Source organism: Leptodactylus fuscus, chromosome 6 (genome assembly GCF_031893055.1).
Source record: "Leptodactylus fuscus isolate aLepFus1 chromosome 6, aLepFus1.hap2, whole genome shotgun sequence".
NCBI classification, from domain to species: domain Eukaryota; kingdom Metazoa; phylum Chordata; class Amphibia; order Anura; family Leptodactylidae; genus Leptodactylus; species Leptodactylus fuscus.
Window position 1 is genome coordinate 154,199,886 of NC_134270.1, and position 27,848 is coordinate 154,227,733.

General features: G+C 43.8%; 1 protein-coding gene across 3 annotated transcripts in view; it reads right to left on the bottom strand.

The window, feature by feature from the left end:
- ARHGEF12 (Rho guanine nucleotide exchange factor 12) overlaps positions 1-27,848 on the bottom strand; it is a 113,433-nt gene that overhangs the window by 12,427 nt on the left and 73,158 nt on the right. For all 3 annotated transcript variants that reach the window (XM_075277600.1, XM_075277599.1, XM_075277598.1), the window contains 8 exons: positions 21,814-21,928; positions 19,930-20,030; positions 18,585-18,662; positions 12,475-12,550; positions 10,320-10,487; positions 7,965-8,052; positions 4,653-4,745; positions 3,506-3,585 (listed from right to left, as the gene is read on the bottom strand). In XM_075277600.1, the coding sequence (XP_075133701.1) occupies positions 3,506-3,585; positions 4,653-4,745; positions 7,965-8,052; positions 10,320-10,487; positions 12,475-12,550; positions 18,585-18,662; positions 19,930-20,030; positions 21,814-21,928 (799 nt within the window). The remainder of the gene's footprint in view (positions 1-3,505; positions 3,586-4,652; positions 4,746-7,964; positions 8,053-10,319; positions 10,488-12,474; positions 12,551-18,584; positions 18,663-19,929; positions 20,031-21,813; positions 21,929-27,848) is intronic.

Below are 27,848 nucleotides of genomic sequence, written 5' to 3' on the forward strand. Positions count from 1 at the left end.
CGGCGTCTATCCCTCCCCGGCATCCGCCTCTCTAGTACAGAGGATGCCGGGTCAGTATCGGTGGCCCCTTCTCCCCCGGGGCCGGTCCCCACCGGCCCCGTACCTGTGAAGTTGCAGGCCGGCTCCTGCGCGGCGATATCGCAGGAGCCGACCTGTTCGGGTGACAGCCGGGAGCCTAATGAGGCTCCCAGGCCTGTCACTGCTGTATTAGTATTGCGGCTGGTCTCTATGACCAGCTGTAATACTAATAGACAGAATGTCCCATAGACGGCAATACAGTTGTATTGTCGTCTATGGGACTTGCAATCAAGTGACTGCAGGTTCAAGCCCCCGGGGGGGGAATAAAATAGTAGAAAAAAAAAAAAAAAAAGCTTTAAAAATATAAATAAAAGTTCTAAATCACCTCCTGTCCCTAGAAAAAAAAAAATTATATATATATATATATATATATATATATATATATATATATATATATATATATATATATATATATATCATAAACCACCGGGTTTTTTTCAATACAAGGTGATCTAAGAAATAGACATTCCCCAAAATGGTATAACTAAAAAGTACAGCTGGCCCCGCAAAAAAAACACTCTATACATCCCCGTACAGCTGCAGGGTCACCTGTCAATGTGGCCTTGCAGCTGTTGCAAAACTACAACTCCCATATATTAAATATTTTACCATTTTTTGCTTCAAATTTTTTTTCCCCTATTTTCCTCCTCTAAAACCTAGGTGCGTCTTATAGTCCATATATATATATATATATATATATATATATATATATATATATATATATATATATATATACACACACACAGACACACACATACTATAGAAGCGTGGGCCACTTGTCTTAGAGTCTTTTCTACAAGTCAGACATCACGGCTTTGGAGGACTGGTCTTGACCTTGTAATACGGCATATAATACCACCCCACAAATAAAATGAGATGCTGGACTGCAGAAAGTGATTGACTATCCCTTTAAGAATAACTTTTCCAGCGCTCCAATATAACATAGCTATCCTATTCTATCCAAGGACTAGTACAGCGAAACACCCTATACTCAGGTGCAAATGGAGACACGCTTTCTGGTTGAGTGAATGGACACATTCCACGTCTTATTAGATACGTCAGAATTCCGATCACATCCAATGCACACAACCATCTTTCTGCGATACAAATGACAAGCATTACCGCCAGTGATAGCTCCACAATGCATATAGGCCATGGTATGTGCGCAGTGAATCAGAACATCGCTTCTGCTCCATCTCATTTTATATGAAGAGCATTGACAAATCTAATGACTTGGAATTAGCAGATCGATTCACTTGCCATATGTTAACTCCTATCTGGAGCCAAGTACAGAAAAAGCCCTATAAAATGTGCAGAGCTGCATTCATCGCTCACTGCCATAATGTACAAAGGCACATCTGTCACCGGACGGAGCGAGGGGCAGATCTGGTGCTCTATATAGTATACAGATACTGAGTCATATCTGCTAATACGCGGCCGTAACGTAAAAACAAACACATGGCAAGAAGTCTAATCTGCAGCGTGGAAGACAACGCCAAAGCTAATGAAGAAGTGTATGAATGAACATCGGGCTGCGTGCTCCATGACAGCAAACAGACATGAATCCTGGCACGGATACTGCGTATTCTAGTATACTTACGCAGGCAGCCTGACAAACGCAGTACACATGTATGACCACTAGGCTATGGGAGGAATATGCAAAACTGTCTCCCAAGATGTAAATAGGGAGACAGTGCCTCTGTTATACTGCCCTCTATAGGAAGCAGCCTGAACATCATGCCTGACTTTCCCAGAAGCCTTTACTGCATAATGTGGGATTTTTACCAGGCCGTTTCGGTCTGGTTGGATCTCGTCAGCGCAGCGTAGAGAGAACTGACTTGGTAGAAGTGAGAGGCTGAGAGACCAGATTATGGGGATAATGTCATAGAGGGCAGCATAACAGAGGCACTGTCTCCCTATTTACATCTTGGGAGACAGATTTGCATATTCCTCCCATGATCCCTTACAGTGGAGCAACTATGGCTGTATAAGTCTCCACAGACCTAATAGGTGGTCTCTCCTTAAGGAGTAACATTATCCCCATAATCTGGTATCTCAGCCTCTCACTTCTACCAAGTCAGTTCTCTCTACGCACCGCTTACGAGGTCCAACCAGACCGAAATGGCCGTCCGTAGCTGAGAAACTGACTTGGTAAAAATCCCACATTATGCAGTAAAGGCTTCTGTCAAATTCAGGCGTGATGATGTTCAGGGTGCTTCCTATAGAGGGCATTATTACAGAGGCACTGTCTCCCTATTTACATCTTGGGAGACAGATTTGCATATTCCTCCCATGATCCTTTACAGTGGAGCATCTATGGCTGTATAAGTCTCCACACACCTAATAGGTGGTCTGTACACTAGGCCATGGTTAGACCCAAATTCCGGTCATTCATCAGAAATGGTTTGACCAAAAATATGCTTTGCCTCTGACGTACTATAGTGAGACTACTCGATGGGAGGGGGGATATTTGGCTTCGAGTCAGTGAAAAAATATAATTTTAGGCAACCAACACATTACATTGTGTATCACAGTGCAGATATAATTGCAAACCATAGTTAATGTGCAGCCGCAGCCTAAGGGCTCGTTCACAGGCGGCAAGAGGGGGCAGATTTTGGCGCTCAATTTACGTCAGAATCCGCCCCCTCACAATAGAGATCTATGTAGACCGCTAGCTTACTTTTTTCCGAGAGCTGCCTTTCTTCAGGCGGATTCCACAGCTGATTCAGCCCCGGCATCCGCCTCGCGGCAGCACCCTCCGGACTAGGCTCATTCATTTGGGCCTACTCCGGAGCGGTAAGCTGCGACTGTTAGAAGTCGTGACAGTCACGGCAGGCGCATTATAGCCCTATTCTGACTTGGCTTCCTGCGTCAAAATCAGGACCAAAATACACCATTTCACGCCCCGTGTGAACTAGCCCTAAGGGTATGTTCACACTGAGATTTTTGCAGGCAGATTTCGAAGCGGACCCATCTCCCAACTCTTCCATTTATTTCACTGGAAATCAGGAGCTGATATTTCAACTAGAGGAAAAAGGAAGCGCTTTGCAAACCCAATTGAAATGAATGGGAGGCAGAAAAAAAACCCAAAACATGCTTTTGTTTTTTAGTGCCGTCTATTCATTTGAATGGGCTTTGCAAGGCGGAATCTGCCTGGAGATAGGTCAGGATGCTTCTTTTCCTTTAGGTGAACAAAACTGCTGGAGAGAAGAAAAAAAAAAAATCAGCCTGACTCCCATTGGAAGAGATGTAAGAACTTACTGTAAGAGTAAAGTCATGTGAAGATTTGAAGGGTTTGTGTCTTGACACAAGTCTCTGTTAGATCTACATATAGATATTGGGTTAAGAACAGACCATGATTGCAGGCCTCTCACTTATACACCTGCCTATATGACCACAATGACACTACATATTACACGTCACTCACCTGAGCTGGGCCCAGTAAGAGTTTCTCCTCCTTTATCTTCATGCTCAACTTTCCTTTTCTCACCATCTTCATGTTCCTCTCTGTGTATGACAAATACATGTTATATGATCGGTGTCCACAATTAAAAGGGTTTCCCATGAACATAATTTGGAGACAATTAGAAGGTAAACACTTTCGCAAATATAAACGGGGCAGGCTGTGGTGCCCCCATACACTTTGGAGAGGGGTTTCGTCAATCAAATCAGTATTGCTGAAATTTGCCAGAACGGTTGAAGAAAAATAGGAACAATACTGGCAAATGTGGGACGGTTGTCAACCACGGCTGTTTGTCAGTCTTAAGATTTTCTGTATGTTTTTTCAGACAAGACCTGTGGGATTTATTAAGCAACATGCATCAAAACTCCGGTGTCAAAAATCTAACATGGCCTACGCTACATTTATCAAGTGTTTTAAACACTTTAAATACTAGTATGCAAAGGGGGTGTGGCTTAGAAGGAAAGGGGTGAGGCTTGTCTGAAGACCGGAAAGACCTAAGTAAAGGCAATGTGCTCCAAATTTGAGACAAAATTTCGGCACATTTTCTGTAGCAATACAAGGCAACTAATAAGTGGTGTGAAGTTAGACTACACAATCTAAACATTCGCCAAATGAATCAAACAGAATAAGATTTTGTGATAAACCTGGTGTAGAGTGAGACTGTTTAGTCTAAGTTTACAATCTCTAAAATTTAGACAGTATCAGTAAATGTGGGCCACTGCCTTTATTTACATCTGCCTGCATGTCCATATGTTACAAGCTGCTCACTGATACTGCATTGACAGCTGCCCAGCATGTGAAACATGATACCTCCAGAGACAGGAAGCAGTGGAGGTGTGATGTATATGTATGGCCATAGGGAGGAGGAAATTAAAGCGTTTTGTGTACTGGATATCACATCAGTAGGAGACATATATTCACAACAATGCTCCTGACTAAATTACATAGGATTTTCACCAACAGACACTATATGAAGTAACCACACTGCATGTAAACCATGTACAAAAAGTTATTTTACTGATGATAAAAGCCCTTTATAGGACTGCGATGTATACAGTTACCTGCATACCTATATATTTGCTGGATCTTGCTTCCCCTGCATCTTACTTACTCATTAGTAATCCCTGGTGTGACTAGTGGAATTGCTGGTCTGGGATCCTCCACTTTCGATGCAGCAGCCATTCTTGTAATTAGGTCATGCCAACTAAACAAGAAAGACACAACACTGTAACAGGACGACTGGTGCAAACTTTACTCTCTAGATCGAAATAGTTTTTGGTAAATGTTTTTCACTCTGCAGTCCAGATTTTGATATTTAGAAACTTATTTTTTTTGCAGAAAAAGACTGCAAGATAAGGTGGAATTTTACAAAGCCAGAATTTTGAAATTCCCGATAAATTCTACTATTATCGCTTTGTATTATTTTTAATTAGAATGTTTCACAGCAGCATTTTTAGGTTTCTTAGAATTCAATAACCCTGAATATTAACCCCACAGTGCCCATTAGGTTTAAAGAGTACCTTTCACCATCTCCGACAACTGCAGTTCTTTGTGTCAATAGGCGCTGCTCCATTGATTCCAGCACTGTTGGAATTTTTTCTCTAGCCCCCAACATTCCCAAGTAATCAGTGCTGTTAGTTTTGGTGCTGTATATGCCATTTCGGCTCTGTACTGTCAGAAGGGCGGAGTCAGGCAGGAGCAGGCAAGAGGTGTGATTCTGAGCTCTGACACTGGCTGTCTCTGATTGGAGCTCTGAATCACACCCCCTGCCTGACACCGGCCTTCTCACATTACACTATATGCCTATATTCCACACAAGGCATCAAAACTAACTGCACCTGAAGCTCAGGAATGGTGGGGGCTACAGAGAAAATCCCAATTGTGCTGGAATAAGTGAAGCAGCGACTATTAGATGCTAAGAACTAGAATTGGTGGAGGCGGTGAAAGGTCCTCTTTAAAGCTAAAGGTCCCAATGTATTGGGCTGCGGGAAAAAAAGCAGCGGCAACGCATTGCGGTTTTTCCCAAAGCGTTTTTCAGTGAATGTCTGCAGTGGTTTCCTCTGCTGACTTTCTGCTTCCATTATACCTATAGGGAAACCATCAGCATTTCCGTAAGTATAATTTAAAATTTGCAATTTCCAAAATCGCAGCATTTTTGAAAATTGCAGCAAGTGTGCTGTGCATATTTTTCCACACTGTGTAGGGACTGTAAAACGTTGCGGTGCTAAGTGAGGCCCCGCCTAAATGGCAGAAAATTTCTTTTCATATACATGACTCCTCACTGATGCCCCACCACTCCCGTTCTGACACTGTCTGGGTGACCCACTAGTCTCTACTTCCTGATCCTTCTTGACACACAGGAAGTTACTGTTCAGCCAATCACCAATGATTGGTCAGGAAGGGACCAAAAAGTAGAAACCAGCAGGGGATCGGTGAATATCGTTTTTTTTTTTTTTTTTTTTTAATAAACCATTCTAAGCTTAAAAAAAAAGCCAAAATAAGCTTAAGATTTAGCTTTAAAGATTTAGCTTTAAAAAAAAAATAAAAAAATCAAGGCCATACTAATTCTTTTCCCACATAAGTTTGTACTTTAAAGGGATTCTACCACTAAATAGCTATTTTTTCTGCTTTAGACGTCGGAATAGGCTTTAGAAAGGCTATTCGTCTCTTTCCTTTAGACGTGGTCTCTACCGCGCCATTCCTTAGAAATCCCGGTTTTTACCGGTATGCAAATGAGTTCTCTCGCAGCAATGGGGTGGGATACAGCACTCAAACTGCAATGGGGGCGACACCACTGCTGCCCGAGAACTCTCTCCAGTGAAGCCTCCTTCTTCAGCTGCATCCTCCCCTTCTCTCATCGTCTTCCTTCTGCGTCATCTCCTACACCTGCGCAGTCGGTTCTGCCAGTGAGACATTAGTAGAGCCGACTGCACATGCCGGCCGGTGGCGCAATTGCGCGCACACACAGTACGCTCATCAAAGTCTTCGCCGAACAGAGTGTACTGCGCATGCTCAGTAAGGTCCGAAGCCTAGATGGCTTTACTCGCACGTCAGAGGGCTGTACAGACCTTATTGAGCATGCGCAGTACGCTCTGTTCGGCGAAGACTTTGAGGAGTGTACTGCACATGCACGCAATTGCGGCCTCGAAAATATGGCCGCCTGCCAGCATGCGCAATCGGCTCTACTAGTGTCTCGCTGGCAGAGCCGACTGCACAGGTGACGCAGAAGGAAGACGACGAGAGAAGGGGAGGATGCAGCTGAAGAAGGTGGCTTCGCTGGAGAGAGTTCTCGGGCAGCAGTGGTGACGCCCCCATTGCATTTTCAGCACTGGGGGCCCGCCCCCATTGCTGCAAGAGAACTCATTAGCATACCGGTAAAAAAAGGGATTTCTAAGGAACAGCGCCGTGGAGACCACATCTAAAGGTAAGAGACGAATAGCCTTTCTTTTTGCAAAATTCTCGTCAGAAAAATCGGAAGAGTAACATGCCTATAGAAACTGTGGCATCTTCGGCCATATTTTGTCAGGTTTACTGATCGCCTCTTCAATGGGGTTAATCAGCACGTAGCCTCACAAAAATAGCTACAAAACAACGGGAGAAAGGCTGACACAGATTTAGGTAGAAAATATCTCAAATCATCTCCAAAAACACTGTGTGAACCTGGCCTTAAAGGGAGTGGATCTGCTTTTGAAGTTTAAAGTAGCGCTGTAACTGTAAAATATGAGAACAGGGTCATGCTGCAATACCAGGCATCACCACTGCATATGACTGGCGCTGTTTCTGGGTTAAAAAAATTATATAAAATATAATAATATAATTTGTACTATGTGAACTCATCCCAATTTTCAATCCATATTACATAAAATATGAGGATGTGAGCCCTTCTGTACCGCTTACTTGTCATCACTAAAAATAACTAAAGATTGCCAAATGTTGAAAACGTATATTGTGGCAGGTTCAAGGACTTTCTCTCCGAGGTAGCCTGTAATCGAATTATTGATCCAGAGAAACCGCAAGGTCACATTTTCAGGATGAATGGCAGCCGCACAAAATAACAGCTTGAGAAGCGACTCAGCTTTTAAACACATTTACAACGACAGAAAACCTCGCAGAACTTTCTTTTCATTCTTTGTATGGCTGTCACCTTGCATTACGTCTCCAGCACTGATAGCGTCTGAAGGGAAAGTAATCTGATGCCACTATAAATCTGACATGAATTAGAAAGAAATAGCTGCGCTCTTCAGCAACAGCGCCACCCCTGTCCTCAGAAAGAGTCTGGTACTGCAGCTGAACTATATTGCACTGTAATACTACACATTACCACATTTCATTGCATTTGTCAAACGCGTATTGAAACCAAGCGTGCATAAAAGGGATAACGAAGAATAAGCATTGCTCATTGTTATACAGCAGTAAAACATACACGTTCTTCTCCGACACCGTGTTCGCGATCAGCTCGTAAATTTGAGCTCCGTTGTCTGACATGGATATGACAAAGAGGGCCTTGTTGTCTGCAGAGGAAGAATAAAAAGAAGAAGTGATGAACTGGGAATGGTATAGAAGTTTTATTTACACACCGAAAAAAGAAAAATGTACGCTAAGGCCGTGGCATAAACGCAGTGGGGGGAAAAAAAGCGGCGTTTTACAGTCTCGTGAATCCCATCCACATATTGCGGGAAAATCCGCACAGCGGATACACAGTGATTTCCAAAACCGTTGCGATTTTGGTAATTGCAGCATGTCAGTTATACCTACGGAAACGCCGGCGGCTTCCCTATAGGTAGAATGGAAGCAGAAAGCCCTGGAGGAAAAACTGCAACGTCTTGCTGCTGTGGTTTTTCCCGCAGTGCCTTTTCGCTGTGGCCCACTACGTGGTGCCCTAGCCTAAGTGCTTTGCAAAACTTTAATATTCATGCCTGATCCCTTAAAGGTGTTGAACAGGATAAGAAAAACATGGCTGCTTTGTTCCAAAAACAGTGCCACACCTGTCCACAGGGTTGTGTCTGGGATTATAGCTCAGATCTATTGATATTACACATCAGATGCAATACCAAACTCAACCTCTAGACACATGTGGAGCGGTTTTTGAAAAAAGGTGGTCATGTTTTCCTGACCCTAGAAAATAGGTCATAAATATTTGGCACCCCCACTGATCAGCTGATTGTCTCAGACAGCTCAAACAGCTCTTTACTTAGTGTAGTGGCCAAAAAAGGTATTGCAGTTCCTATTCAAATAAATAAGCAGGAGCTATAGTGCCATTCATAGCCACTGTACAATGTATATACAGCAGTGCCTATTTTGGATTGGAAAAACCCCTTTAAATGAACTGGTGCCGGACCTCCACTGTACAGAAATTGAAACTCTTTTAAAGGGGTTGTATATCAAGGACAAATCAATGAAAAAAGGCCACATTTATCTGATGCCAAATAAAGCCATAGGATGCAGAGGGGCCCATATATGATGAAGACAGCACAGGTACAATCCATGGGGGTACAGAAATAATGCTCATATAAGGTGCCAGCGCCAATGAGTGACGCCCATGCTATGAGATTTGGCGGGTTGTCCAGCATTAGTACAAACACCCTACAAACAAATACAACACGGCCTGGCTGCATCCCGCAAAAAAGGTCAATGACCATGAAATATTAGTTAGCCATGGATGCCGCAAAGAGCCAGACACACTGCACTAGTTAGGAATCCCAAATAATGTATCATTTATTTATTTATTTTTAATATTTTCCACTTCTCCTGTGATATTGTCACATCCGGTTCTATCTTAACGAGTACAGCCTGAAACGAACTGGAGGATTGTTTTGTCTGGACACGGGACATGAAGGCCGCCTCAGGTTCTGGACCAAAATACAGGTAGCTGCGACTGGATGCTGGTGCAGTGTATCGGCATCCAGTCACGCACTCCGCTCCGGGTTAGGCCCAAATGAATGAGCCTAGTCGGGAGGAGGGAGTGTCTTCAGGCGGATGTCGCGAGGCGACTTGGCCTGAAGAATGAGCATGTCGCTTCTTTTTTCCCGGGAGCCGGAACAAACAGCTCCTGGAAAAAAGACCTGAGCGGCTCCCATTGATTTCAATGGGAGCCGTCTTTTTGGTCAGGATTTTGAGGCAGATACGGCCTCAAAATCCTGACCAAAAAAACCCTTGTGAACTTGCCCTAAGAGCATAGTCCATCTTTACTTGCGGGCCCCTATGCTCACACAACATATCACTGAAATAAGGGCCTTTTAAAGGGGTTATATCTTCAATATTACATGCCGGCATGTCATTATAATGTGCCATCATTGATGCTCCTTCCCCATTTCTGGGACCCTCGTTGATCATGAAATAAAGGGATCATCATCCGGAGTCTACTATAACAGATCATCAGTGCCGGATGACATGCTATGGATAGGTCATCAATATGAGAATCTGATTTGGGACCAGAAAACCCCTTTGAATTGAATGGACCTTGCTCTACATGTACTTGTGACCATGGTGGACACGTGCGTGCGCCCCTTTCCCTTCTTTAGGTAGGGAGTTGGTGGCCTGGTGTGGGACCTGCATATGTCAGATTTCTATAGGAAATTTTGCAAATTTTCCACCCAACTTCATAATTTAGTGACCTAACCTGAACTCCAGAGACTCTTATTCCCAGGCCACATCTCCTGACTACACATTCATATCATCTTAACATTCATTACATCTTCCATATTTGCCTAGATCTCAGTGTAAATGCATACAAACACATTTGCGGCTTATTATGCGGTGTCGGAACGCGCGGACTGACCTGTCGCTACTTGTCGGACCAGCACAGTGTTCAGCTTGATGACGGGACTGAAGATGTGTTTGCTGTCTGCAGTGGTGGCCAGGATCTTACTGTGGCATCTCAGGATCAATTTGTCATCCTGTCTCTGCAGCAATACCAGAATGTCCTCCAAGAGCAGCGTGTAGAGATCTGTGAACGAGATTGATGTGACTTTATGTCTTCATGTCATTACCGGATAGCCACAGGATGACCTTTAGCGCACCCCAGGAAACAAGATTAAACAACGTAACTGGTCATTTCTGGATGCCAAAATAACAAAATGCTGTCGATTCTGGGAAATCTCCGCGGCTCGAGACCCGGACACAGATAATAAATAACAGTAATAACATTTAAAGACTCAAGTCCATGGACGTGTTAACCTTAAAGATGGAGTCAAGCAAGGTGAAGCTGCAAAACCCTGACGGCTATGGACTATCCTAAGGTCCTGTCCATAACGCCATGAAAAAGAGACCTTCCTATCAAATTGTCCAAGTAGAACCCATCATAGGTCAATGGAGTCCACTTAGTGGTAGCCATTGTATGTTGAACCCCCAGCACTGCGCCGTAGCCGCAATGCAGATGCGATCAGTCTTAGTTTTAATCAGAGTAGTTACTTTGGTTTCCATTACTATACACATCCATCTATGGACTAATCCCATGTAAACACTCGTCATATTCAGGGTGTGATTGGAGCCAGTCCCATATAAGTAAAGGCAGGAATCCGCCTCAAATTCTGCCATTCGTTTTAATGTAAAGGTATAGCTGACTATTTCAGCCAGTGGAAAAGCAAGCGTCCATTCGTTCTTCAGGCACTAACCGCCTCACAATCCCACTGGAATTAATGGAAGGCAGAAAATACAAACTTTTCGTCAATATGGAATTTGACAAATTCTACTAGAACATCTGCTTGCAGAATTTGGAAAAATACAGCGGCGTTCTTCTCCAAATTGTGAAAAAAAAATCTGTCCCCAGTCCGTTCTCAGCATTAGATAGGCGACCATACTATTATATTGGCAGGTCCTCTGTTGCCTCATTCTTGGGGTAAGTTCATACACCGAATTTTACTTTAGGACCATGCAAATCCCGCTGCAGAAATCTTCCTACCCTCAGCAGAAAAATGTTGCCTCCCCATTCACTTTCTTTGGGAGATTCAGGGCTAGTTCACCGGCATCCCGTTGTGGCTTTCCGCTCCGGATTAGGCCCAAATGAATAGGCCTAGTGCGGAGGGTGGTGTCGTGAGGCGGACGCCGGGGCTGAATCAGAAAGGGCAGCTCGATTTTTTTTTTTTTTGGTTGTTCCCGCTCATGGAAAGAACGTTATTGGTCTACATAGACCTCTATCGTGAAGGGGCAGATTTTGAGGTGGATTCGGCGTCAAAATCCGTCCCCTATTGCCCCGTGTGAACGAGCCCTTACAAGTTGATTTCTTTCAGTTAATGGAAAAAGAAGTGTCTGCCTCTCATCCGAATGAACAGGAGGTGGATTTTTGGCATCAGTTTCTGCCCCCTACGTGAACTTGCCCCTGGCTTTGCAGACAGCCACTGGGGGTCCCGAAGTCTCATTCCTCTGGCTTTTCCTATTGGCGTTCCAACTTTTGATCACATGACTGACTCTGCTGTGCTCTATGTACAAGCAGCAGGAGTAGAGGGGAGTTGGTGACGTCACGGGGGGCCAAGGTGCCATCAGAAGAGGGTGAACATGGCAGCTTCTGGCACCCCACTGCACTCAGCAAACTAAGAATGGGGGCAACATGGGACTTTCAAATATATCAGTAGGTAAACATATACAGTGCACAGAATGCACTGGCAAATTCTTTCTATCCCTACATAACCCTAAGCTATTCCTACTGACTCCTCCACACACATCCATGCTCAACAGGGTCGAGCATGCATGTGTCGTTAACAGGATACGGATTACCAAACACCTTGGCCAGTTTATTACTTTTCCAGTAAGCAAAAGAAATCGAGCACTGACATCCAACATGGCCGACCCTTCTCGATGACATCATCAAAAGTAAACCATGAGGCCCCGCCCCCATACACACACGATAGTAGGTCGCTCCCATAGAAATTAGCAGGTTTGGGCGGTCTTTAGAGCAATTAATATATAATAAAGTCAGATTTATTAACAGGACTTACCAATGATCTTGTCTCTATTCACCTTCCAAGCCAAAGGCCCTTCATGAACCATCTTCCTTTTGGTTAAATCCAGATTCTGCACAACACAAAGGACAGGATTCACATTGTATAGCAGCAACAGGAAGAAAATGCTAACAGAATATTTTTATTTATTTTTTGTTTTTGCCGGTTTCTTGTAGATTTTGGCTTTCCTATATATATATATATATATATATATTAAAAAAATGGGAACTTTTTTCAGTACTTTATTTTTTTATGCTCATTTTACGCTTTCATTTTTATTTTTTGCAAAACCGACACGCCCTGTTGAACAATTGCGCTGTTCATGAAACCATGAAAGATGGCGGCCTCCCTTTATCACCAGGGACTGTGTGTGTAAAGCCAATACCTTGATAAATGACACATCTAGTGGAAAATAAATGGTGACCGGTTGAGTTCACCTGGTCAGGTTTATGTCATCAGTTCTCCTTATCACAAGGATACAGATATATACATGGTATACGGCTGGGTAGACCCGTACAGAGCATCGCCCCCGTAATAAGGCTAGTGAATAGAGTAGCAATGCAACCCATAGGATGCCAAAACCACTTCTAGTTGCAAAAAAACTACTATGGCGACTTTTGTTAAATTTTGTTGTGTTTATTTTTCTTTATTTCTCTTACTTATATATCGCCATCATATTCCGCAGCGCTTTGCACACAATGTCAATCGCTGTCCCATACAGGGCTCACAACCTAAACTCCCCATCAGTAGTCTTTGGAGTGTAGGAAGAAACACGCAATCTCCTTGCAGTTGTTGTCCTTGGCTGAATTTTTTAAATCGGTAACTGAGGCATCTGTAGAAGAGTAAACTGCAGCAATGCTGCAAAACGTGACCGCAGACACGGCAGGCATCAAAAGTCAGCAGGTGGTCACTACTTGGATAAAATGTGCGTGTTACATTTGTATTGTTTCTGAGGGTAGTGTGCAGCACTCAATAGCTCTCATTCTATCAGATGGAAACAATAGCAAGTGGGCTATTGATGGTTCCTATGCTGCTTATGTGGCTGGAGAAAGCAAATAAATACAATACTAACCACATATAAGCCCACGTGGAAGGTTGTACTTCTACAGTATAGCATACGCCATATATTAAAGATAGCACACTCACTGACAACTTTCCTGTTTAACACATTGCATCAATTGCACACATTAGGTAATTCATGGCCACCTTCTTCCATTACTTCATGGTCCTGATCACATAGGCCCTCCTTCTTCCATTGCACCATAGATCTGATCACACCAGGCCACCTTCTTCCATTGCTCCATGTTCTGATCACACCAGGCCACCTTCTTCCATTGCTCCATGTTCTGATCACACCAGGCCACCTTCTTCCATTGCTCCATGTTCTGATCACACCAGGCCACCTTCTTCCATTGCTCCATGTTCTGATCACACCAGGCCACCTTCTTCCATTACACAATAATCCTGGATCACACCAGACCACCTTCTTCCATTGCTCCATGTTCTGATCACACCAGGCCACCTTCTTCCATTGCACCATAGATCTGATCACACCAGGCCACCTTCTTCCATTGCACCATAGATCTGATCACACCAGGCCACCTTCTTCCATTGCACCATAGATCTGATCACACCAGGCCACCTTCTTCCATTGCACCATAGATCTGATCACACCAGGCCACCTTCTTCCATTGCACCATAGATCTGATCACACCAGGCCACCTTCTTCCATTGCTCCATGTTCTGATCACACCAGGCCACCTTCTTCCACTGCTCCATGGTCCTGATCACACCAGGCCACCTTCTTCCACTGCTCCATGGTCCTGATCACACCAGGCCACCTTCTTCCACTGCTCCATGGTCCTGATCACACCAGACCACCTTCTTCCATTGCTCCATGTTCTGATCACACCAGGCCACCTTCTTCCATTGCTCCATGTTCTGATCACACCAGGCCACCTTCTTCCATTGCTCCATGTTCTGATCACACCAGGCCACCTTCTTCCATTGCTCCATGTTCTGATCACACCAGGCCACCTTCTTCCATTGCTCCATGTTCTGATCACACCAGGCCACCTTCTTCCATTGCTCCATGTTCTGATCACATGAGGACACCTTCTTCCATTACTCAATGGTCCGGATCACACAACAGCTACACAGCCCAACACATAGCAACCTGACAGGGTTGGTGTGTCCCGACACCTCTCTATCATAGCCACTTTTCTCATCACACGTACGGCATAAGGTGCTGCGAAAATCTGCATTCATGGAGGATAATTCTTCTGAACAATAACCATCCCTTTCATCTGTCATTTCTAATCACTTTCCTGATTTACATGCTCAAACAACTCATTATCATTTAGAAATTGCAGAAATTGCACGACGTGTAGCTAGGCCGGCGCTCACTTAATTAACCCTTCGAGTAATACCGGCTGCAATAAGTGACTCGGTACAAACCTCTTTACCATAAATCTAGCCTTTCTGAAGCCTCTGAACTGCTCGGCTGGAAATGGCAGACATGGATGTGGAAATGTAGGATTTCATTATCGGTTGCAACCCTTGTAGTGTACTATACACCGTGGAAACATTACACGCGCATCATGAGGAATACGGTTCCCCGCAATGAATATTAAGACTGCTAACGAACATTAATGAAGCAGATGTTTGCAGATTCGTCTTAGGAAAATGTAATTAATCATCTCCACGTGCGACAGAATTAACAAACTACTCCAGTACTGAAGCATATTATTCACTGTGCATGTAGCATGCTCCATAGGTGTTCTCCCCAAGCAGTGCCTAGATGATGACAACTTGGGAGAGCACCATGTGGTGGCCCATGGAGCACTTTGCAGAGCCCCGGGCACTCTTTGTGGTACTGTGTAAGTCAGTGCATATACCGATGCAGTATGTATTGTCTGAGGTGATCGGACACAGTGCCGCTATGTGTCTATGATCTGCTATCGACAGTGTGAATGATACCCAAAGTGATAAAGGCCTAAGAGGGTCAAAAACCTGCTGTTGTAATGATTGGGGGAATAAAACTTTTTGGAGACATCAATATGGATGCTTTAATTTCTTTTGCTTCTTGCTACCCCAAGTTAGACCACAGCTTATTTCCTTTAAAAGGATCAGTCACCAAGTTTTATTGGTTTGTCACCAACGCAACTTATCCCCTATCCTACGGTTAACGTAAATTGGCGATATCCAACCATTGAGTCTCCACCAGTCACAAAAGTAGGAGTGCTTTGCATTTCAGTCTGAGACTATACATGCACACGATCATAGTGGTTTTTATCGACCATAAAAACTGATCCGTACTCCGCAAAGAACATGTCCACGCTACATCAGTATGTCATCCACAATCACAGATCCGTGAAAACACTTGTATGTTCCCATACACTCGGATGGGCGACTGTGTGCCGCAAACAGACAGGATCTGCTCCACATTTGGAAGATGGTTTTCTGTGGCCTGGACACTAATCTGTAAAAACTATAGGCCCATAGAAATCAATGGGTGGTACATTATCCACAAATACAATACACTAACTACGGTCGTGTTCATGGGCCTCAATGAAGTTGAATGGGATGCTCTGTCTCTCTATGGGAATTCCATAGGTAGTTGATGTACAGTGCTTGGCCAAGTCTAGTGGTCACCATAAACTGTAAGATTAGGCTCGGCTTCTTAGACTTGTGCCTTCCTCCAACTTTATCTACTGTTACTATATAGGTGAGGAGTCAATAATATGTAAATATAAAGAGGAAAATTACTAATTTGATCTCCGTTATTTCCTGAGGTAAAAGTAGTGCAATTTTATGTGCGTAGTTTGTGCCATGGTATAGATTTCAATCATGGCGCATCAGACCTCACATCTGGCACCAGAATTTACAAAAGGGGGAACCTCTCAATACCTCTGGCACATCTGTTGCACAATGATATCCATCCAGTGTGTCTACACACGCCCCACTGTAATCCGGAAATTGAGGTGGACTGAAGACCCTAAGGGCTCATTCACACGGTGCAAGAGGGGGTGGATTCTGACGCCGTATCCACCCCCTCACAATAGAGATCTATGTAGACCGCTAGCTTTCTTTTTTCCATGAGTGGTATGCTCCGGCTCACGGAATAAAGAAGCGAGCTGCCCTTTCTTCAGGCGGATTTCGTGACTCGTTGAGCCGCGGCGTCCACCTGGCAGCAGCAACCTCTGGAGTCGGCCCATTCATTTGAGCCTAATACGGAAGGGAAAGCCGCGAGAGTCGTGGCAGGCGGGTTTTGGCCCGAGAGTGACGCGGCTCCCTGCGTCACTCTCGGTGCCAAAATCCGCCATTACGCTCCTCGTGTGAACTTAGCCTAAGAGTCTTCTCAAGACAGGAGTCCTCTATATGTAAATAGGAAGCACCAGACCTCACCCTCACCAGTTATCCAACAGCAAACCCATGCAATCGCCACCCCTCATTGCACATACACTGCTGTCTGTACATAGGCTGTAGACCAGGGGTCAGCAACTTTCGGCACTCTAGCTGCTGTGAAACTACGACTTCCAACATGCTCTATTTATTCCCATGGGAGTTCCAAGAAAGGTGTAAGTATGCATGCTGGGAGTTGTAGTTTTACAAAAGCTGGAGTGGCAAAGGTTGCCTACCCCTGGGGTAGACACTACAGGTCAAGTCACTGCTAATGAAGATTTTTACAAAAGGGTACTTCTTATTTTTACAAAGCTCTGACATGTCACAGATCAGAAGTTTGTCACCAAGGTGGGGCTGGGTGTGGAGACCCTCACAAACTGCTAAAACAAAGGCACGGCATAGGGCGTGCAATAAATGGATTCATAGAAAACCGACAGACCCTCTATGAATCTGTACACTGCAGTCTCAAAGGAGGATCAGGCAGAACATGACTCCTCCAAGGGGCAACACAGTGGCTCAGTGGTTAGCACTGCAGCCTTGCAGTGCTGGGGTCCTGGGTTCGAATCCTGCCAGGAACAGCATCTGCAAGGAGTTTGTATGTTCTCCCCGTGTTTGCGTGGATTTCCTCCCATTCTACAACGACATACTGATAGGAAAAAAAATGTACATTGTGATCCCTATATGGGGCTCACCATCCACATAAAAAATAAATAAAAATAATAATTAAAAAAAAACAAAACATGACTCCTCCGAGCACTTCTGCCCCTTTGTTTAGGCGATCGGTGGGAGCTCTTGAAACTTGTCATAGTGAAATAATAGTTACCCTTTAAGTACATCTCCTTCTGACATAGCCTGCAGAGAAATGTATAGGGCGGGCTGACAAGACGAATACATGAATATTTATAGAGCGGGGTAGAAGAGAGCGGCGGAGTGGGCGCAGACTTGGGAAAATTGGCATAGGGTGCGCAAACACTTTTCAGGATAATTGCGGGGAATGCCGGAGAGTGGAAACATAAAACAATCTTTGGAAGCATTGCCTGTTACACTAGCAGACCATTACGGCGGTTTATGGGGGTTAGACATGCTGACAGATTCCCGTCTGAACTGAGCGGCATAATAAATCTTGCCAATAAAGTATTATATAAAGTCCAAAAACCGGCGTAATGTAGACGCGTGCACACACGTAGTGTAATTGTGGCTGCCTGCGGTGAATATTAAGAGGCCTCAATCACTGGAGCAGATGGCTGTGTACTTGTCTGCAAAAAAGGCAATTAATCTTCTCTGCATTGCTGGATTCTAGAGAATAGGAATCTTCCAGGACAGGGTTAATGGTGATATTACATTCCCAATCACTTCCCGGCGGTAGCACGTAGCGATGGGTCTTTACTAGAGATGAGCGAGTACTGTTCGGATCAGCCGGATCAGCACGCACACATTGAAATGAATGGACGTAGCCGGCACGCGGGGGGGTTAAGCGGCCGGCGTCAAAGCGGAAGTACCAGGTGCTTCCATTCATTTCAATGCATGCGTGCTGTTCGGATCGGCTGATCCGAACAGTACTCGCTCAACTCTAGTCTTTACTTTTAAAAATTTAAGGGGAACCTTTCCTATACAGTAGTCAAGTGGGCGGTCCTAATCTGACAGCTATCAATCACTAGTAGATATTAGGGCGTAGCATAGGTGTTAGCATATACACGACTTACCCTTAGCTCATCGATCATCGGATACTCCCCTGGTTTCAGGTAAGACAGGTCAAGTCGTCGCTGGTAGTCTTCAAGTCTCTGAAATCAGAAGTTTAGATTACTAAAAGGGCCAGAACACTAGTGTGAACTGATTGTTAGCAAACACAATTTTATTTATTTTTTTTCTTTACTGAAGTCACTTTATATTATCCCATGTTTAGACCTGTGTCGGAAGTTAAAGGACAACATGCACAATAGAGCACATTGGAAAACAGAAAAACTGGCAGATATGTGAACTTAGCTTTGGGCAATGTTCACATCTGCTTCAGAGGTCCTGTAAAATCACAGATGAAAAAGTCCTGTATACAGAACCTTTGTCAGGGGAAATTATGGCAAAAAACAAATGAGGTCCCTTGGCATCCCTTGTTATCCATCATTAGATAGATCCTTCCTGGTTAGTTCCGTACGCCGGAATAGAACAACACGCAATGCAGATGAGACCCCGGCCTTATACTGTCACATTCACAATCTGTCTGCAGCACCTACAGGTCTAGATTTCTCAGCTTTTCTGAAGGATCAACCCCGTCATTCCCTCCAAATGATATAAGGTCCTATTAGGGAGATTTAGAAGACAGCTGTTGGGGATGAAAGTTCGTACAAGCGCTTGTTCCCAATAACTGGTCTATCATTTCCAACCATAACCCGATGAAAAAGTGTTTGCTCTGATAGATAGATATAGATATGAGAAGGATGAATGGATGGATGGATAGATGGCTATTAGATAGATGGCTAGATAGATAGATAGATAGATAGATAGATAGATAGCTATGAGATGGATAGATAGATAGACACAGACAGATAGAGAGAAGATGAATAGATCAATAGATACCTATGAGATGGATGGATTGATAATTAGATAGCTATGAGATGGATGGATGGATGGATATGAGATGGATGGATAAATAGATAGCTATGAGATGGATAGATGGATGGATGGATGGATGGATGGATGGATGGATGGATGGATGGATGGATAGATGGATGGATAGATGGATGGATGGGTAGATGGATAGATAGATAGATAGATAGATAGATAGATAGATAGATAGATAGATAGATAGATAGATAGATAGATCACACACAGCCATATTTCTGCAGTGGATGGGCACTAATCCTCATGAGGAGTAGCCCTATTGTCATTAAACCCATACGCGCACCAGGACGTACATATATGTCATGCTGCACGTGACTATTACTAACAGATTGCTCCACGTGGCACCCCAATAAACCCCATTCCAGTACTGACAGCCTTCTTGCTGGCTGGTAACTGTTCGCCATTATACTAAATGTTGCAGCTAAAGCTCACCTGCTTGTTCTCTGCTTCTCTGACAGCCTGGTTGACATGATTTAGAATCCGCCGGCAATGGTCCGCAGCATTCTTTACCTTCAGTTTCTCTTCTGGTTGGTCTATTGAATATAATGGAAACTTAAATAAAGCCACTACAGCTGCGATTTATCATGCCACACATGAAGCCGAGCACTTCTGTCTACTCTAAAAAGCTTTACTTGACACAGTGACAACACTCCGCTGCTAGGTGAAATGATCCAAAGATGAGAAAATCGTTAAAATGTTTCCGGGATGGATTCAAGTGCGCCATGACGGTGACTACTACAGATATCTATCAGAGCCATTGTATTAAAACGTAATGTACCTAGAGCCAAAAAATACAACAATAATCAATGAAATACAACACTGGAGGGAAGACGGACAGAAAGCAGGAGCAAGCTGCAAATTCTACAAGATCTGTGCAGAGAGGTAAAGCCTGGACTGCTGTAAAATGCCCATTTATAGGAGTTTATTCCCTTTTCTTCTTCCACGTGTAGTCACATGACAAGGTCACATGACTATAATGGACTCAGGGCTACTAGGCACATTAAACTACTGAAGGGTGCTGTGGTCTTTTGAGTGCAAAGATGGGCATAGGCCATTATGCCACATCACATGTTGGTAATGTAGTGTTGCATACGTTTTAGGGAAAAAATAAACATGGGTAAGGGCTAGTTCGCAAGGGGAAAAGCGTTGCGTATTTTGGTCCTGATTCTGATACGGGAAGCCGCATCAGAATTGGACCAAAATGCGCCTGCCACGACTGCCGACAGTCGCAGCTTCCCCCTCCAGAGTGGGCCCAGGCCGGAGGGTGCTGCCGCAAGGCGGAAGCCGGGGCTGAATCAGCCGCTGAGCCCACCTGAAGAAAGGGCAGCTCGCTTCTTTTTTCCGTGAGCGGGAACATACCGCTCACAGAAAAAAGTTAACGGTCTACACAGACCTCTATTGTGAGGGGGCGGATTCTGAGGTGGATTCAGTGTCAGAATCCGCCCCCTCTTGCCCCGTGTGAAAGAGCCCTTAATGGAAAACCCAGGAGGCCAGGAGAAAGAGGACCTTTGACCGATTTGGGCACAGGCAGTTCTATATACTGCTGGAAAGCTGACAGTGCGCTGAATTCAGTTCAGCACATTGTCGGGTTTCCCTATCTGTACCCTGGGTAAAGAACTATCAGTCCTGGTACCGTAGCTCTGCACAGTCAGAAGGGTATTCCTGACAGTCAGTCAGGTACGTTTTTCTCCACAGCAGCGCCTATAGCACTGTACAGTGTGAGCGGGGAGGAACGCCCCCTCCCTTTGCTCACAGTGCTCGTCCATAGACGAGTGTTATCAGGAGGGGGGGGGGGGGGGGGGCGTTCCTCCCCGCTCACACTGTACAGCGTACTGTCAGCTTTCCAGCAACATATAGAACTGCCTGTGCCCAAATCGGTAAAAGGTCCTCTTTGAATCATACAATGATATGAAGGGTTAACCCCGGTCCACCATTCTGGCAGCTTGTCCCCCATTCTCTCCACCTCTTGCACTGACTGGGCCAAAATTGAAGAGGTTACTGCTGCGTCTACATAGTAGGTCACGTATTGAAATAGAACTATAAATTAATTTTTTTTTTTTTCTTAGAAACTTAGTTTGCGGATATGACTGCTTCGCTCACTGACCTTGGTGGTCACTTGTCTGATGTATGTGAAAACTGGCAGTGACTGCAGGAGAGGCGGGAGGATTTAACAGGGAAGTACAGATTATTTTTGTTTTTCATACCATTACCATCTCCTATACAAATTTCTTAAAATCCTGCATACAGTATCCTCCCTACCTTTCAAGATAATTCACCACCCTGTACAAATTCTGATCTCCTAGGCGCTCAGCCTACCTGAATACTTGGCGATATTGTCCAACAGGAGAGGATACTTGGTCAACCTCTGCATCTCGGTGGGAATAATGTCCTTCAGCTGCAGACGTCGGCACAGTGGATTACTCTCAGCATCCTGCAAGAATACATCCATCATTGTTAACAAGGCTGATTACATGCTCCAGCAACTTACATCTCAAACATCGAGTACTTCACTCCATTACAAATTACATGACGGAACAGCTCCGCGCTAGGCCCGCTATATTAAACACGGTGCGAGAGGCCGAATACACTTATTAGAACCCCACCAATCTGTCAGGAGCGTTCAGCTGCCCCATTGTTAATGTGCACTCATTAGGTCTACGTCTAATTGACATTACATAAAGAACATACATGAAGAGGAATTCGGGTAATGGCGTCTCTCACCGACAGGTGAAGCAATGAAGAAAGATTTCTATAGATCACCGTAGGTGACCTTCAATGCATCAAAAACCCTCCACATCTTCACGTATTCCAGCTATTCAACCCCAGCAAGTGGCTGTAACAAGAATTTCTATAAAAAGCATATTGTGAAGAGGATCTGTCATCTCTCCTGACTTCTATGTCTTAGCAGATAATTGTATTCTTCAGGAAATAAACAGTCTGCAACATCTTCGCCTGTGCAAGGTGTCATTACTCTGTTACTCCCCTTACAAATGTATGAATAAATTGACGACTGGGCCTTGTCAGGGGGTCGATAGTATCAGAATGTATAGAGAACACACCCTATTGACAAAGCTAATGGTAACATCATGGATTCATAAATGTCCAGGAGTATAATAGTAATCCATTTGAATAACAGGAGCGCTGGGGACATACAGTCTATGAGTCCGGTGTATTCATGAGGAAAGCACTCTCATCTCTTCAAGGCAGTGACTTACATAGGTTTGCAAACATATACAATACCCTGGGGGGGGAGGGGGAAGCACTCCCCTCATGAATACATCAGACTCTTATAGGGGCTATCCACTTTTTAATATTAATGGCCTATCCATATGTTATCTATTACGTATGCGAGGGTCCGACACCCAGGAGCCCATAGATCATCTGCTCATCTGGAGCATGGTCCCATAGACTTCAAAGGCGCAGCACGACACTACCTAAAGACGCTGCTAGAGTTCGTACTGCGCACAAGCAGAGTGGCTGTGGACATGGAACATTACTGAGCCCTGCGCTGTTCTGGAGCAGAATAAATGAAGTGTCAGATCACCACAGATATAATATTGATGACTATTCTAAGGATAGGCCATCAATACTACTAAGTGGATAATTCCTTTAAGTAAGAGCTGTCACATTATAATAGCATGGACTGCAGATATGCCATTAACACATCCATTATTTGCATATTTTGGTGATAATATAGCTATATGTATTTATCAAGTAGTTGAAGTATAAGTAATGTTGGCTTCACATATAAACTATCAGATGCCGCCGAAAAATAAAGAGCCATTATACAGTCTATAAGACGAATATAAGATGTCATATACAAATAAAGAGCTATTATACAGTCTATAAGACGACTATAAGATGTCATATACAAATAAAGAGCTTTGTGTTTGGATGTTTGTGAGTTTGGATGTTTGTTCCTCAATCACGCTAAAACACCTGGACGGATTTGCGTGCAATTTTCCACAAACATAGTTTTCCCTTAGGATTGAGTCACAGGCTACTTTTGGTGCCACTAAACAACATGGCTTCCTAGCAGGAGACTCACAAAAGCAGGACTCCTAGCCCCAGCTATAGACTCACACACACTACATGGCATTTCCTGCCTCAACCTGCCTGCACACTCCTTACTGTCACCTCAGGAGTAGCCCTCACTCTACTCACTCACATCACATTGTCTGTATCACTACATACACAATATAACACATCACATTGTCTGTATCACTACATACACAATATGGTAAAAGGAAAATGTTTGTTTTGGTACCGTGTTAGCCAGTGGTTATAAAATATATAAAAAAAAAAAAACACTTTGCAAGTCTTCAGTAGGTGATACCTTTTTTAATGGCTAACTCATAATGATGACAGAATATGACGTTTCGAAGCTTTCCTCTGAGCTTCTTCTTCAGATACATACACAATATAACACATCACATTTGCTATCCCACCAAACTTTTTAAAACACTTTTACAGTTTCACACGTCTGTGTCCGCCCAATTCTCAAATCACCGCAGACGAAGTCGCGGGTAAAAGCTAGTATATAAATAAAGAGCCATTATACAGTCTATAAGACGAATATAAGATGTCATATACAAATAAAGAGCCATTATACAGTCTATAAGACAACTATAAGATACCATATATATATAAAGAGCTATTATACAGTCTATAAGATGATATCCATAAATAAAGCGCCATTATACAGTCTATAAGACGGCTATAAGACACTACCTAAAAATAAAGAGCTTTTATATAGGATATAACACAGGTTTAAGATGCAGTCTAAAATATAAAGAGCCATTATACAGTCTATAAGATGACTATAAGACGTTGCCCAAAATTAAAGAGCCATTGTACAGTGTATGAAGCAGCGGCCTAGCTACTTGAGGCAGGGCCTAGTATGTAGAATGCGGCCTACTGGTCTAAAAGCAATTCTAAACGTGGGAGCTTTAACACCATGTCCCACCCGCCTGTGATGCCAGGGGTGCTCCGACACTAATCTAACACCAATAGATCTTATAGATAAATAGAAATGGCGTCCGCCGGCGCTCCGACTACACATAACACAACCAGTTAAAACCATTCGACGTAGGAAGGGGCAGAAGAAACTCTGTACAAACTATCCCATTATGTTGATGGTTGCTGGAGGACATCGTGACAGTGTGACAGTGATGGTTTTTATATCGGTTGCTACCGAGTCATTGCCTTTTATTTGTACCGTTGCTGGAGGATAGAACCGCGATGGCGGCTTTTATATCCGTCAGTAAATACAAACGCTCAATCCACAGCACCGAGAAGAGATTTTGCAGATTTGGTGTGAATTTATATGTTTTGTACTTATTTTATAGGATGATGCCGATTTGTGTATAGGGCAGATTTACGAAACGGTCTGAAAGGAAGACGGTCTTTGTCGCCCATAGCCACCATTTACAGCAGGACTTTGAAAGTTGTGCTGTAATTGGTTGCCATGGGCACTAAACACCGTTTCTTATTTTAGACATTTTCATACATTTCCCCCATTTTTGGGTATTGTTAGGGGGTGTTCACACAAAGGAACATGAATCCGATTTTGAGGTAGATTCAGTACCAAATTCTAGTCAGAATTTGTCGCCCTTTTGTTGTCTTCTCCGCGTCGCTGTTCCGTCGGAATCCCGTTTTTTGTCGGTATGCAAAGGAGTTCTCTCGCAGCACTGGGGGCGGTCCCCAGCTATCAACTCTCTCCAGCACCACCACCATCTTTGTCAGCAACGTCTTCTTCACCCATCTTCTTCCGGCGCAGGTTTCAGACTTCTAGGCCTCAGGCAGAGCAGACTGCGCATGCCCACAGGCCACTTACACAGTATTGTATTGCAGCTTTGGGGACGCCCCCAGTGCTGTTTGAGCTCTGGGGCCCGCCCCCAATGCTGCAAGAGAACTCCTTTGTATACCAACAAAAATCGGGATTCCCACGGAACGGCAACGCGGAGAAGACAACAAAAGGTAGGAGAAGAATAGCCTTTCTTAAAGGGGTTGTCCCATCACAAGGATCCTATCTATACTGCTTGTTAATGTGGATGTAAGACTTTTCCTAAATACACTACTTCAGCAAAACTGCTTTGTTTGTCCACTATCTTACTTTATTCAATTCATTGTTGACACATTCCTTCACTTATCTGCTCAAAAGTCAAGTGATGTATCTGCTGCTCTCAGGGGGGAGGGGGGAGGGGCTAAGTGCAGGGAGCGAGCCTGTGTTTCTAGCTATTCCTGTGTCTACACCACGTGACCTAGCTTCCTGCTATCAGACAGGGGAGAGGAGCTGCTTTCATTTCTGAGCTCGTCTTCTGTTCTCCCAGCTATCAGGCTAGCTAATTCATATGTGTTCATTATGGCAGAGACAGGCAGTCTCTGTGTGTAACACAGAATGGAGTTGCTCTTGCCTGTACTTCATAGTCCAGTATTGTGCATATAGTGTTGTTTGAGGACCTTTGATGACATCACAGGCCATTCAGCCACCCCATAGGATTACGCTATGCGGTAGGTGGAGCTACACACTAATTTGGGGGCGGAGCTAAACAGCAGGTTGCATGTGAAACCCCGCCCACCAAATGACGCAAGAAACTAGGAAGAAAGAAGATTTTACAGCAGTGAAGACTGGTGAGTATGCGACGTGGGAATACCCCTTTTAAGGCTATTCCAACGTGTTACTCAGAAAAAAAAAAGCGTTTGTATGATGGGATCCCTTTAAACCAGTGACCAAATCCATGGCGGAAACTTGGAGCTCCGTTTTGGCTTTCCGTTGCAAATTTAACAGGGTTGGAATTTAGAGAAGAATTTGAGGCGGAAGACCACTGCAAATTTATCTCCATATCACACTTTGTGAACTTAGACATTGGTAGCTTGGTGGCTTAGTGGTTAGTACAGCGCTGGAGTCCTGGGTTCGAATCCAACCAAAGACAACATATCTGCGAGAAGTTTGTAAGTTTCCTTGTGTTTACGTGGATTTCTTCTGGGTGCTATGCTTTCCTCCCACACTCCAAACACATACTGATAGGGAATGTAGATTGTGAGCCCTATATGACTAACCATGTCTGTGGAATATGATGGCGCCATCATAAGAAAACAAATAATAGAAGTATAATATTTTAAATCATTTTGTTGCCATCTTCACCTGTGATTTTTTATCTTTTCAAGGTGTGTACCGGAAAAGACAAACTTTTAATTTATCCTCCACCCATTTCCACATGCGATTACCAATTTTATGCGGATAACAGCGCTATTTATTAAGTGTAATGGCACCTTTATCAATACTACATGCACCTACATAATATACGTCTCGTATACATAAGTATCCCATTGCGCTCGTATGGTCTGGCCATATAAACACGACTTCTCATGAAGAATTAAAATGGATTTTTACGACACTAAGGTCACACAGATAATTCTCCTCAAGGATGTCACCGCCGGAGGCAGCGCAATCTCATTGTGATCATAAAGCGGCTGATGTGTATAGATTATACGGCGATGTTTATGAATGACTGCACAAGCGGGAGTTATACAGCGCGCATCACCTCACCGGCAGCACATAAAAGAATAAGCAGAACTGTACAGGATGGGAAGTATAAAGGAGTGATGACAGCCGAGAGCGCTCGGGAAACAAGTACCGTATGTAAATTCAAAAGGCAAAAAAAAAGAAAAAAAAAAACGACTTAAGGTTTGAGTTCATAAAAGAAATAATAAAGAAAAAGTCACATTCAATGGAAGCCCCGAGTGCTCTTGATAAGATCACCGGCGACAAAAGCCTAACAGTGTCCCTCCAACTATAAAAAAAAACCTTGCAGAAATGAATAGTACTGGCGAATGTAGGAAACCTTCTCATATATCTTAATAACCCTTTAAGGATGTAGGGTAGTTTGTACGCTAAGGCTCGGCGACTTTTTTCATATTTTCCTTCCCCACCTATCAAAATTCATAAACTTTTTTATTTTCTTGTCGACATAGCTAGGTGAGGGCTTGTTCTTTGCGGGACAAGTTGTACTCTGCACCTTTTCGGGATACTTTTTTTTTTATTAGCTTTTATTAATTTTTTGTGTGAAAACCACCGCACAATTCTATCATCATTTTTGATCCGTTTTTCCGGCGTTGACATGACTGCTTTATCCAGTTATTAAAGCGTACACATCTTTTCTGCAAATATTATGTCTCACAGATGTCCATCTAAGACTATGACTGGTCATACACATTATATGGCTACCAGCTGAATGCTTGTACGGACAATAGCTACTCCGCTCAGCCAGCTAGCGCACATGAATGCTCAGCTTGATGGGACGGGAATGTGGTCTCAAAATGGAGAGGGTAATAAATAAATCACTTTA